Source organism: Carassius gibelio, chromosome B14 (assembly GCF_023724105.1).
Source record: "Carassius gibelio isolate Cgi1373 ecotype wild population from Czech Republic chromosome B14, carGib1.2-hapl.c, whole genome shotgun sequence".
Classification (NCBI taxonomy): domain Eukaryota; kingdom Metazoa; phylum Chordata; class Actinopteri; order Cypriniformes; family Cyprinidae; genus Carassius; species Carassius gibelio.
In genome coordinates, this window is record NC_068409.1 from 11229464 (window position 1) to 11242426 (window position 12963).

At 35.3% G+C, this 12963-nt stretch overlaps 1 protein-coding gene across 1 annotated transcript in view; it reads right to left on the reverse strand.

Moving 5' to 3' along the window:
- The window catches only part of LOC127971015 (gamma-aminobutyric acid receptor subunit alpha-2-like), a 51228-nt gene extending 41007 nt beyond the window's left edge, over positions 1-10221 (reverse strand). Inside the window, exons 1-3 of the mRNA XM_052573755.1 lie at positions 9940-10221; positions 9486-9562; positions 3935-4050 (exon numbers count right to left, since the gene is read on the reverse strand). Of these exons, the coding sequence (XP_052429715.1) occupies positions 3935-4050; positions 9486-9547 (178 nt within the window). The 5' untranslated portion in view covers positions 9548-9562; positions 9940-10221. The remainder of the gene's footprint in view (positions 1-3934; positions 4051-9485; positions 9563-9939) is intronic.
- Between the last annotated feature and the right edge of the window lie 2742 nt (positions 10222-12963).

The following is a 12963-nucleotide window of genomic DNA, read 5'->3' on the forward strand; positions in this document are numbered from 1 at the left end:
CATAAACATTAAACACTATAACAACACATTCAGATTTACTGACACATTAATCCATCCTGAGATTGACTGACTGCCGTATGGATCGAGGAACAGGGGGTTTGTGGGAGTTTGGCTTGAGGAATAATGAGTATATTGACCGCCTGGGTCTGGTGCTGTGAACGGATGGGTGTGTGACAGAAGACGACAAAAAAGCATTTTACCTAAACAAACACATAATTTAATGGATTAACCATTTTGCACAGAAGAGACAAAAATCTGGTAATTTATAAAATGAGAAATATTAGTGGATCCATTTGGAAGATAGATATTTTGACATTATTCTGTTACTAAAATATTTTAATAATTTAGCAATTCTAATATTGTTAAATTTTATATTTTGGTAACACCATTTGTTAACTATACTGGTTAACATGAATGAGAAATACTGTACTTCTAACGCAGTTATTATTTTTACTTAATTTTAACATTTATTAACACGTAATCCAATGTTATTTAATAACCAGTGTGTTTTTTTTTAGTATTTTTTAGATACATAATTCTTATTAATATTTTTTATATATTTAATGAATTACTAAAATATAATTTATATTATATAAATGAACATTATATAAAGTTATATTAAATATAAATTGTTATATTAAAAAAATAATATTTAATATAATTTGTCATTATTATTATTATAGTTATGTCTGTACAATTTGTAATAATTTTTTTTTAGCAATTTTTTGTCATTTGCAATGTTTATTTAATATTTAATTTTCAGTTGAATTGTTTTTCTTTTAGTTAATGTTTATTTTATGTATAATTAAATGTTTTCCCCATGGTTTTGGTTAACAGTTGTATCTTTTAATATTATTTAATGACGAGTGTTATTTTAGTATCATTAAGATACTAGTAGAACTTTTATTAATATTTTTTTATTATATTTTTTTATTTTATTTAATTTTAGCAAAAGTATTGGTAATTTTGTAGCCTGCTTTTTTAATTAATTTAGTCTTATTTTTATGTCTGTAGAATTTGTATTCTCTTTTTATTTTTTAGTTATTTTAATAAATCAATTCAATCTAAATAAAATTTGCTTATATATATATATATATATATATATATATATATATATATATATATATATATATACAGTATATTTACAAATATTAAATTTTATTTAATTGTATTTTTATTTCAAGTAATGAAAATGATTTAATGGTTTAAGATAACTAACCCTGAAGCTAACATGAACTAAATGAACATTAAGTAATTACAGATTAAAAACAGAATAATAAATATGTAAAACATGTATTGGTCATTGTTAATGTATAAAGTATAAAAAAAAAAAAAAAAAAAAAATCTCAGATGAAATCACAAAAACATTCAAGATTTGCTTACAAATCATTCCGACTAACTTAGAGAATCTGTTCAGCTGAATTTAAATGAACGACCAGGAACATGTCTTCGCAAAATCACAGCGACTGTCTGGGAAACCCTGAGGTTTGTAAAACATGTGACTAGTAACTTATCTTGTAATTAGTCATTCTTGTGACCAAAGACATTGCCTCGGTTATTGATTTTTTTGATGAAATGTTGACAGTATGCTTCTAGAAACCTACAAATTAATCTTTGACCGTGAATGAATAACAGTAATAACGGAAGGAAGTTCGCTTGGTTAACATGAACAAACAACCCAGACCCAGCCCTTGACCTCAGGATTAATGAGCCGGTCTGACCAGACCTGGGGTCAGAGGTCATGGGTTAAAACTGAACATAGAGAGAGTTAATGAAAGGACCAGAGAAGAATTGAGATTCAACACGTGTCGAGTGCAAACAGCTCATTCAACAGTACCATTAAAAACTGTTCAAACGATGGGAAGGGATGAAAAGATTCAGTCCTCTCTCCTGAAAATGTGCACCTTGTCTTTGAACGGTTGAAACTGTATTACTTATTCATTCTGCCTGACTGGAGTAATGATGCTGAAAATCAGCTTAGCATCACAGAAATAGAAATTACATTTGAACTTATTTTAAATTGTTGGAGGAGGGACAGTCCAGCTGTTCAGGTTTTACGATCATGTCACCATATTTTTCACATTTTAACACTGGTGTTTGTGATTTTTAGCAATTGCAGCTCTTCATGGATGTAAGCTTTGTGAATTATCTGTTGTCTTTGAGTAAGATATTGCTGTCGATCTTTGCTGCAGTAGTTCTGTGTCATTTCCTGTTTGACAGTCCTTATCAATCACTTTCAGTTTTTGCTCACTTTACCATGCTTTGTGAATGCAGTCATAATCATAAAGATTGTTGTTCTTAAAAACATCAAAAAGTTGAGCTACTGAGGTTACATACAGTCTTGCTAAATGGGCTTTTTGGAAGTCTGACAAGCCACCATTTCACTGACCACTTGTACTAACAGCTGCTAAATGCAACTTATAACTTAAAAAATGTAGATAAAGTAAATCAATGTAATTTTTTTTTTTTTTATGTTAGCCTACAAAAATAAATTGACCCGTATAATGATGGGGGTGCATATAATTTTGCCCAACCCTTATGTGTGTACAGTGTGTGTGTTTGTGTACACACAAGGGACTCCTGAATAGTATTCATCATCAAAAAAAAAAAAAAAAAAAAAGATTTATATATATATATATATATATATATGACATATTATTTTTACATTTAAATATAATATACATTTTTTTTTCCATTTAGTACTGCACCTTCAGAAGCTACAGAAGATACCTACATGTTTCCCAGATTACAAAATAAGCACAATTTACCCTGATCTTCAACTTAATAAACAAACAAACAAAAAAGTTCAAATAATAAAACTGATTTAAAATGGAAATATGCAGGTCAAATGGTTTGTCTCATCTCACTCAATTAGCACTGAGTGAATGGGATTCAAAATGTGATGCACCAACTTCTGGTTTTATTAGTTGAATTAATATTTTTGGTGTACTGTATCAAACAAGTCAGGGTTTCAAATGAATCAAACAATTTAAGTGAATCTAACAATTCTAATTAATAAAGCCATTCAAAATAATCAAATGATTCGTATGGACCAAGCTACTGGGATGAATCAGACTGCCTACTACCAGTCAACTGTTAATGTTAAATCTGTTCTAGAAGGCAAAGAGTACTGTAGCTCAGATCATTTGATTTTGTAAGAACTGGATGAGAAACGTTTAAGTGCATGAGATCTGACTTTTGATTGCAGACTGGACATAATTTGAGACATTGCAATCTCCTCTAAAACCCCAGAGTAGACAAAAGTGAGATTACAGGGGGCTTTTTCTCAGGAAAGAAAAAGCTCAGCAAAAGTCTCCATTAATTTCCTTGATGTCTAGGAGACATTAAAGAGATTTTCATTTGTGATTTTCTTTTCTATGATACTGCTGTGAGCTCAGTCCTTCTACGAATATTAAAGGATGAATGACTACAGCGGCAGACAAATCCATAAGGTTCAGTGAAATCCTGCATATCGTTTAGCTAAACTAATCCACTAATGGAAAAATGTCAGAGATACTTAAGTAGTGACAAAACATTTGATAAATGCCTTCTTTTATGCCAGTCAATAGAGGGCTGCTTTATAATAGCAGCGCGTACATGACCACACAAATCAATAAAAACAGGTACTTAGTATCTCTTTAATCCGGGCTAATGTACTTCTGTCACCATAAGCACTATAAAGTGTTTCTGCCTTCATCATCACAACATCAGACACAAACTACACTGATAAAACCACTAGAGATAATGTAGATCCGAATGCACTGAAGGCCTTTGTTCAAATCCATTATGCTACAGATTTAGTGATGCTTGAGGAAAGATAAACTCGATTCTGGAGAAAAGCAGAGATGAATTCAGCCTTTATATGTTGCTCTCATTACGGCATCCTTTATCTTAACCGGGATATCAAAGGCAAGCCATTTAATTCAGAACTCACCTCCCAGCCCGGGTCTCAGCCGGTTGTCGTAGCCATCAAGCAGGCGGTCCAGGATGCGTGTGAACAGGGTGATGTTATTTTTGAAGGCATCTGCTGTGGCATCTGCAGACACTGACCTACACAGCAAAGTTGAGAGAGTGTGTGTGAACTTCACAGTTGCATGAACAGCACGGGAAAGACTTCAAAGAGTTCAAAAATTAGAGCGGCGAAACTACAGACTGAGTGAAATGAAGAATTACCTGATCTTCTTTAACTTCACTTTAATGATCCTAGTTTCATACGCTGCGAGTTACAGCACTCATCTAAGATGTTCTGAGAATTATTGCACCAGATTCAAAAGAAATATTCAATATTTGAGACTCATTTTAGCTGTCAGACTTGTGGAAAGCTAATCTGAAAACAGCACCATAGTCAAACTAGCCTTTACAATTAAGTTGTGAAGAGTGGGGTGGGGCCGAGAGTCATTGGAACAGGAGCGAGGCCGGTGAAGTGATTGGGGATTGAGCGACACCTGCTCGACCCACTGGTCTCGAGTCCCACAGAGGAGATGGAGGGATATAAAACCGGAGCGACGACAGTGACGGACGAGAGAGGACCAGGCCTGGACTTAATTGTGTTTGCTTTTTATTTGTGTGCAACAGTTGTCCGCGAGGGGCTGTTGCGCTGTTTTGTGTTTATTTTTGATTATTAAAGTTTCAGTTGATTGTCCGCTGGTTCCCGCCTCCTTCTTCCCGATGATTATGAAGGTTATATCGTTATAGTGGTGCCGAAGCCCGGGAGAAAGAGGCACGCACTGCTGAAGAGGGAGTGTGCCACCATGAACGCTCGAGGCGGTGGGCTGGAGTGAGTTGCCGGGGATGGGCGAGATCGCTGCCGGCCGCCTGTGATGTGGAGGGGCGGCTGCCATCCGTGAGGGAGCGGAGGAGTCGGCGCCATTCGCCAGGGGGCCGGAGCCTGCTGCCATCTGCCGGAATGGAGAGGAGCAGGGAACGGGGGACTTCTGCCACTGCCCAAAACCGGAGGAGCCGTCGCCGTCCACCGGGCGGCGGAGGAGTGTCGTGCCGTCCGCCGAGGGCCATCCAGTGCCACCGCCAGGCACCGCAGAGGAGATCACCCAGCTGGTAGATGGGGGTCAAGCGGCAGTGCGTCTGGGAACCGGAATTTTTATTATTTTTTTCTCTCCTCTCTCATCTCTGTCGCTCCTCCTTCCATCTCCTTTTCTCTCGCCTCGTCTGTCCTACCCCCAGGTTCCCGCAGGTCCCCGTGAGGGGTTGGGGGGGGGGGGGGGGGAGTAGACCGCAGTCTCTTTGTGTTTATTTTTGATTATTAAAGTTTCAGTTGATTGTCCGCCGGTTCCCGCCTCCTTCTTCCCGATGATTATGGAGTTTTGAATTCGTTACATAAGTTTTTACATGTTTTGGATAATAATCAGATTGTATCATTTAGAAAAAAATGTCTGACATAAAAACCATGTGGAACTCAATTAAGGAGCAGGCAACCTGTTTACACATAGTACATTTACAATGAATACAGCTAATGAAACACTGAGTGAACGGCATGATGATTCATTTATTGATACAACTGTTTACATTAAAAATGGATTTACAAAATTATTTATTAAATGTCATGCAGGCAATTTGATGACTTTTATAAGTATGATTTTGAAACACTACATAATGACAAAAGAATATTAAACATAATGATAAATTTAAATTAAATTAAAAATTAAATGTATGCATTTAGCAGATGCTTTTATCCAAAGCAACTTACAGTGCATTCAGGCTATCAATTTTTACCTATCATGTGTTCCCGGGGAATTGAACCCCCAACCTTGCACATGCTTGCTTGCTAGCGCAGTGCTCTACCAGTTGAGCTACAGGAACACTAATGATAGAATACTTATTTAAATAAATAAATAAATAAATAAATAAATAAATAAATAAATAAATAAATAAATAAAACATGCATACAATTTAATAACTTTTATGAGTAATGATTTTTAAAGAACTGAATTAAAAGCATTGTTCAAAAAACATTCAAAATATTCATTTTTACAAATAAAATAATTTTAAACAAACAAAGATGAATATGTATGTTTGTGTCTGTGTGTTTGTATTTCTGTGAACTGTAGTTTCAACAGACTTCTATTACTTTTATACTGACCAAACAATATTTTCTATCTCCTACCCCAGCCCTAACCCTAAACCTACCCCTTACAGAAAACCTGTTTGCAGTGTTAAATTTTCAGACATCCCCACAATGTAGCATAAACACACACACACACATTCGCGCACACACACACACACACACACAATGACATGCAGGTAATTTATAACTATTTTTAAAGCATTAAACTGCACAGTCTAATTTAACCGTTTTGCTGAAACAGGATTTCCCAATGCTTGAGAAAGAAGAAAGAATGTGCTTTTAATTACTGCCTTACAGTAACTTGCTTGTCCATAACATAATGAAACATGAAAACAGCAAGTATTTTGTCAAACTACATTGCTAGTTTTTGGAAAAGTATCTTTCTTTCTGGAAATATTAGTGTTGCTAACTCCCTAACACTGCTGTGATGCGATTAGAGCACTCTTTCACTCTGTTTCACATGTTCTACTTACAGGAAAGTTTATGTGAAACGCTTCTCAGGAATATAATTAACATAACATAATTGGCTTAATTAACATAAGCAATCATGCATGCATTATGTGCGTCAACTTGATCTGTTTGCTAGCTGACTGTTAAACCCCTTTAACTCACTCTGTTCCGAAGCCTATGAGTGGACGATTGAGAAAGCATTTAGAGACATCATACGTGCATTTTCTTCCAATGTTACCTTCTAAAGATAAATTTTTTTTGGGCCAAATAGCGTGCATGAATGCAACAAGCTAAATAACAAAGCAAGGAAAAATACCAATTAGAGCATCAGTTAGATGTTGAGCTGTCGAGCTAATGAAGTTGTTGCCTACATAGAGCTTTCCAAATCGGTCAGTTAGGAGGCTGCAGTGCAAGGCAGCTGTCTATGTAGGCAGCAGTGAAGCAGCTCACTAGGTTTTGGAACAAAGCCATCGATCATAAACAGAAATGACTGAGCAGGTTCTTCTGAACGTGATTTCTGTCCAAAATGCTCCAGAGTAGCTCTGCTGGGATATTGAGCATATGTATAATACAGCGCTTTGCCACGGGGTAATACCTCATTATAGAGCAAATTTGTAGCTAATTCCTTCATAAGCCTCCCATACACTGAGAGTATTTAATAGCTAATTATGCAGCTTTGAAGCCGGTCATACTGCTACCATCTGGGGGAGCACAAGGGAACCTGAAGGGACAGTATCGACCCATTTAGAGTCACAGAAAGCTCTCTGTTTTTATGGTTCCTCTGCAGTTGGAGGACAAAGCTCCCCCTAGCGCTCCTTTCACGGGGCGCATCCATGCGTGACCCAGATTAAAGGGAGGTTTATCTGATGCCATCCCGATTCCAGTTATTCAGAGTGAATTCACTGCTTGAGGAAACCAGTAAAGCATATTTCATGAATCGACTTTATGACACAAACTGGAGGATGTGGTTGCTTATCACATGAATTATCTAGATTTATATAATATTGGTTTATTGATTGGTCACCTATGGCACGTTGTGACCATGTTCATTCCCAGGAGAGGGTCTAAGTCGATGATTTAATATGAATAAAAGGAAAACAGGCCATCATATTAAGTTCCAATTAAAGTGGCAGTGAACCTGAGTTGAGTGGGTATAGAGAGGTCAGAGTAATTATAATCCATGTGGTCACTATTTAATCATGGCTTTGCAACAAAATCAAGGTTGCACCTCTTAATTATTGTTTGATCAGGACCAAAACAAGCAAAACTATGATCAAAACACTCACTGGGCGCTCCAAAACACTTACATTGCTGTTCAATGTACTTAAAGTAAGGTTGTCTACTATAGTTATAAACAATCACTTTTTTCAGTTTGCACTTTCCACAATACTTGCAATCAAAAAAACAACAACAAAAAAAAAACAACAACAACAACAACAAAAAAAAAACATTAATTTCAATGATTTTCTGTCACCTTCACCCACTATATCAGCATCAGTATCTATTTTATATATTACAGTAGTTAGAGACCCCTCATTTGAAATAGCTGGTTCGACATTTTTCATGATCATGAATATGCTTCAGAAACGAGGGTTTGGAAACTAATGATTAGTCTATTAAGTGTCATACACAAATGAAAAAAATATTATTGAATATTCTGAAATAATGCTTTTTATATAACAAAACATGTTTATACTTGTTAATATGCATTTATAAATGCAAATATATATATATAATCAAAAACAGGCAATATAAAAAAAATTCAGGGCCGCTGCTGGTCAAATTGGTGTCCTAAGCAGAATAGTGTTGTTGTGCCCCCTCTTTACAAAAAAATAAAAATATAATACAACTGTTAGGGGTTAAAATAGAACTTTAATAAAATATAAAAGTAAATAAATAAATTTTAATTAAATTGTATTATTTATAAATTACAATTGCAGCTTTAGACAGTTACCTATGGTTATGATTTTATAAATAACATTACCTGATTGATTTAATAGTCTCAACCATTCAGAAATCACACAAAATAAAATTAAGTTTCACTATAATAAAACCATGGTTAATTTTGTTAGGGGTTTTTAAGGGTTGTAATGTCCACATGTTTTTGTTGGAAAAATTTAAAAGGCTGTAGCATTCCTATCGCATAGGTGGTTAATTTTTTTTTAATTAAGTGGATATTTGAATTAAATGTTTGGTCAATATTAAACAAGTATTTGATCGCCTGTAAGTGTAACAACAGCAATTATCCGGCATCTGATGCCCTTTGCAGGCATTTGAAATAATGCAAATTGATTATTTTGTATTAGAGTAAGAGTGGGTGCCCTATGCAAACTGCATACTCTGCGTATAGCAGCAGTACTGCATTTTTGATGTAATAACAAATCCATTACATGGATGGAATTTTGATTTAATATGTAAATACGTTCATATTTAGTAAGAATGTGCATAATTAGAATTTTAAACGCTTGAATGAGTAAATTTTCCTAGCTTTTATAAAAAAAAAAAAAAGAAGAAAAAAAATAATAAAAAAAATCAGCCTTTGCACCTGTAGTAGCTACCTCCCCTGAAAGAGTAAGCGCTAATCATGGTTCCACGCTGTTTTGCACCACCTAGAGGATTCATCACTGTTCATGTACAAAAATCAATGATTTCACGAAGCCCCCCCAACCCCCTCCCCACTTCCAAAAAACAAAAAACAAAAACAAAGCTAATATGCATGAATTAAACTTGCAATAATTAGCCCTCATCAAATGATCATGAAGCCAATATTTGACAGTGGGGCGATTTCTTTCAGTAACCACCAGAATCGTGCGCGTAAAAGTCACCAGTTACGCACGGAGACAAGAGGTTTCGAGTCAATCCCAGTATCCTCAAATTAAGTTTCTAGCAATTATTTTGATGCATTATATCTTCGAGCTCATTTAAAGAGCGAAGTCAATACTGTCAGTCCTACCTGGTGTGCCAAAACAGCGTCAACACGAAGATGAGAAGATACAACGCGAACCTCTCCCTCATTTCTGCCACTCAAACCTGTGTATAAGAAGACAAATCCACAAATAAGAAGAAGAAACTGGGTTTTGTTTTAGTAATATATTGCCAATCACAACACAACACTATGGTGACGGGTTAAGTTGGTCCATAAGCGCACACATCCACCTGCTGATCTTAAATGATGGATCCCAGACATTTCATTAATATTTACAGCTTGTAACATTTCATGATATGAATATCAATATCCCTTGATTTCGTCTTATGATTTCAAATCATAAGACGAGTAAACCATGGCCAAGTGACCACGGCTCGCGCTGTGATGATGATCTTCATGTAAATGGCAACATATGGCTGGGCATCTTTTACACATATGGCCAGAAACACAACATGCTGTACTTTATAGAGAGGAAACCCACCTGTGATCCACCAGATCCGCTTTGTCCTTATGGATAAAGGATGATAAATAACAACAGGAATGTGAAAGTTTATTCCCAGCCGATGAAACAGGATCACGAGTGTTATTCGAGAGCGCGCACGTGGATCGAGAACGAGCGTTAATGAATTCCCATAATAATTCACTACAATATCAGAGGCATATGAGCATCACTGAGGGTCTCTGATCCTCCACCGCGTCTCTCTCTTTAACTAACGCACCGTACGCGCCTTGACCCGCCGTGATCTCATACCTTCTTTACTGAATATCATACTGTTCACTATTTTTCTTTTTTTTTTTCCTGAAAGAAAGAAAGAAAGAAAGAAAGGGGGATAACTACAAAGAAAGAAAAAGTGGTGATCTGGGTCCTAAAGACAGTTATATTAGGTCGCTGATCGCTCGCGCGCGCGCGCACTCACCTACACACGTACACTTCACATAATGACAGGCTGTGCGAAGATGTGCATTTATTTGCAGTATTACTTTTTATAAAAAAATAAAAATTTAATTAGAATAGAATAAAAAATGTACGATTATTCACTTGCTGTCATGTGTGCTGTTAGAATGAGAGTCTCAATAGCTGATAAAAACAATAATCCACAAGCAATCCACACCACAGTCCATCAATAAATGTATTGCAAAGTGAAAAGCTGCATGTTTGTAAGAAACGAAGCCATTATTAAACTGTTTTTATCTTTGAGCCATTGCTTGCAGTTACAGTATAAGTCCTCCATCCATAGCATTGGTTTCTCCAGTGAAAAAGCTCATGAGACATTAAGTGTCTCGTCTGAATCAGGAGAGAAAGATGCACAGATATACAATGGAAATACATATGAAATAGCAATTTTCTTTGTCTATTTAAACAAACAAACAAAAAATACAAAATGCAAAATGGTATACGCTGTCAAACTGTGCTCATAAGGATAAACATCCTCATACACATGGACGAGCAGTTATTAACACTGGTTTCGTTCTGTGCTTGTCCAATCAATTGCTTAAACCCACAAACCCATGCAAATAAAAATGATTACTCAGCTTTTACACATAAAATCCTGAAACCTAATAACACAGGATTAATTACTAACTTAGGGCAAACTAACTTATGAACAATGTGAACCATAGAATACAATGACCCAGAATGATGTTAACTAGGGTTAAAAATAGCCCTCGGAAATGACATGAAAAGCCCATTGAGCCAGTATTTTCAAAAGAATTATAATTGCCATATAATAGAAAAAATAATTCTACATTAGAATTCTAAATTCATTAGCACTACACGTTTAACCTAGACAAATAAAATAAAATAAAATGATTTCCACATGAAACACATCCTTTATCCAAGCACTCTCTCTCCACATCAATAGCAGGGGGGTATCGCAGTAAAATCAGCCTATATGTATGCTTGTGGGCGCATATTGCATCATATAACCAGATGCAAACTTAATCTAGGAAATCTGCAATAAACATAATGGTGTTCAATATTATTTTATGACCCTATCTGCCTCGTAATGTTTATTTATGCTGGGGTGGCATTCATACATAAATAATCCAACAGACACAATGAGATCCCGCAATACTAATATAGCAATAGGAGACAGCCAATAACTTTTCCCAGCATCATCTATAGCGTCTTTCAAAAAAACAAATGAACAAATCTCACTATACGCCAGTCCAGATATTCACTAATTTAATTGCAAATGGCTGTATTGTGGACTAACTGTGTCTGTCTGCCGACACTAAACGGGCAAGTATGTAACTTCTCTTAAAAGCATTTTATTTAGAAACCTGTATTAGCTATTGATCAGGTCCAGATGAGGAATTTGTAATTGCTCCTATGTCCCCTCTAGATTCTGCATAAATATTTAAAGCATAAAGGCAGCCGTGCTGACCTGCGGCCCCAAGAAAACAGATGAGAGTGTAATGCTAAATGCCAAAGCATGTTTGCCAATGCAAATACACATTCTACACAGTATAAGAGGAGTAGCTTTTGATGCCACATGGTGTTACTTTGAAAACAGCGTATCTATGTGTTTCAGGTGATGCTATGTCAAAGGCATGGGTTTGCTTTCACCCAATCTTAAATGTTAAATTTAATTATTCTTCAATATGCCAATAATTTTGTGGAGTCCATTCCTTACAATATCGTTCTGACCTTCAAAAGAAGCTTTTTGCTGCTCTTGGTGACATTTGCGGATGTTCTGAATAGCATACTACTGTTTCTGCAATATATACCATACTTAAAATGCAAACTTTCCATATGCATGAAATGCCCAGGTGACCTACTGCATTTGCCAAAATGTGCATGTGTCTCACTATGCAATGCATTGAGTTTGACCTTACATTTCCAGTATGATGAATAAACCAGAAATAATCATCATCACACTGGAAATGTCAGCCAAAACTTGTAATATTGTTTTCTTGACTCTTTTTTTCTTCTTCCATACATATTCACATAAAATTGGATCAGAAAGGCTAAGTAACCATTTTAATTATGGAGATGATAAAATGAACTTGCAAGTAGTAACATAATGTGCCCAAAATGTAGCATGCTAATGCCTCATATATTCATACATATTGCCAGAGGTGGGTAGAGTACCCAAAAACTTTACTCAAGTAAAAGTAAAAGTAATTCTAGAAATATTTACTCAAGTAAAAGTAAAAGTGCTAGTCTTGAATAAGAGTAAGAGTAAAAGAGTATCGGATAAAAAATCTACTCAAGTAGTTAGTTACTAGTTACTTTGGGTCATATATATGGAGCCTATTTTTATTTAGATAAATAGATAAAATGTATGTAATGTATGTGTGTGTGTATAAATGTATATATTTCATCAGCCTTTACTCCAATTTATGTAATTTATTATAAAACCCTGTCTGTTTACTTAAGTAACAAATATAGGTGTCATGCCATAACATATTTTTAATACGACTGACTTTATATTAAATGTGAATTTAACATTGAAAGTTAATGTGATATAAATATTGCTACTAATCTTTCATTGTTCAGAAA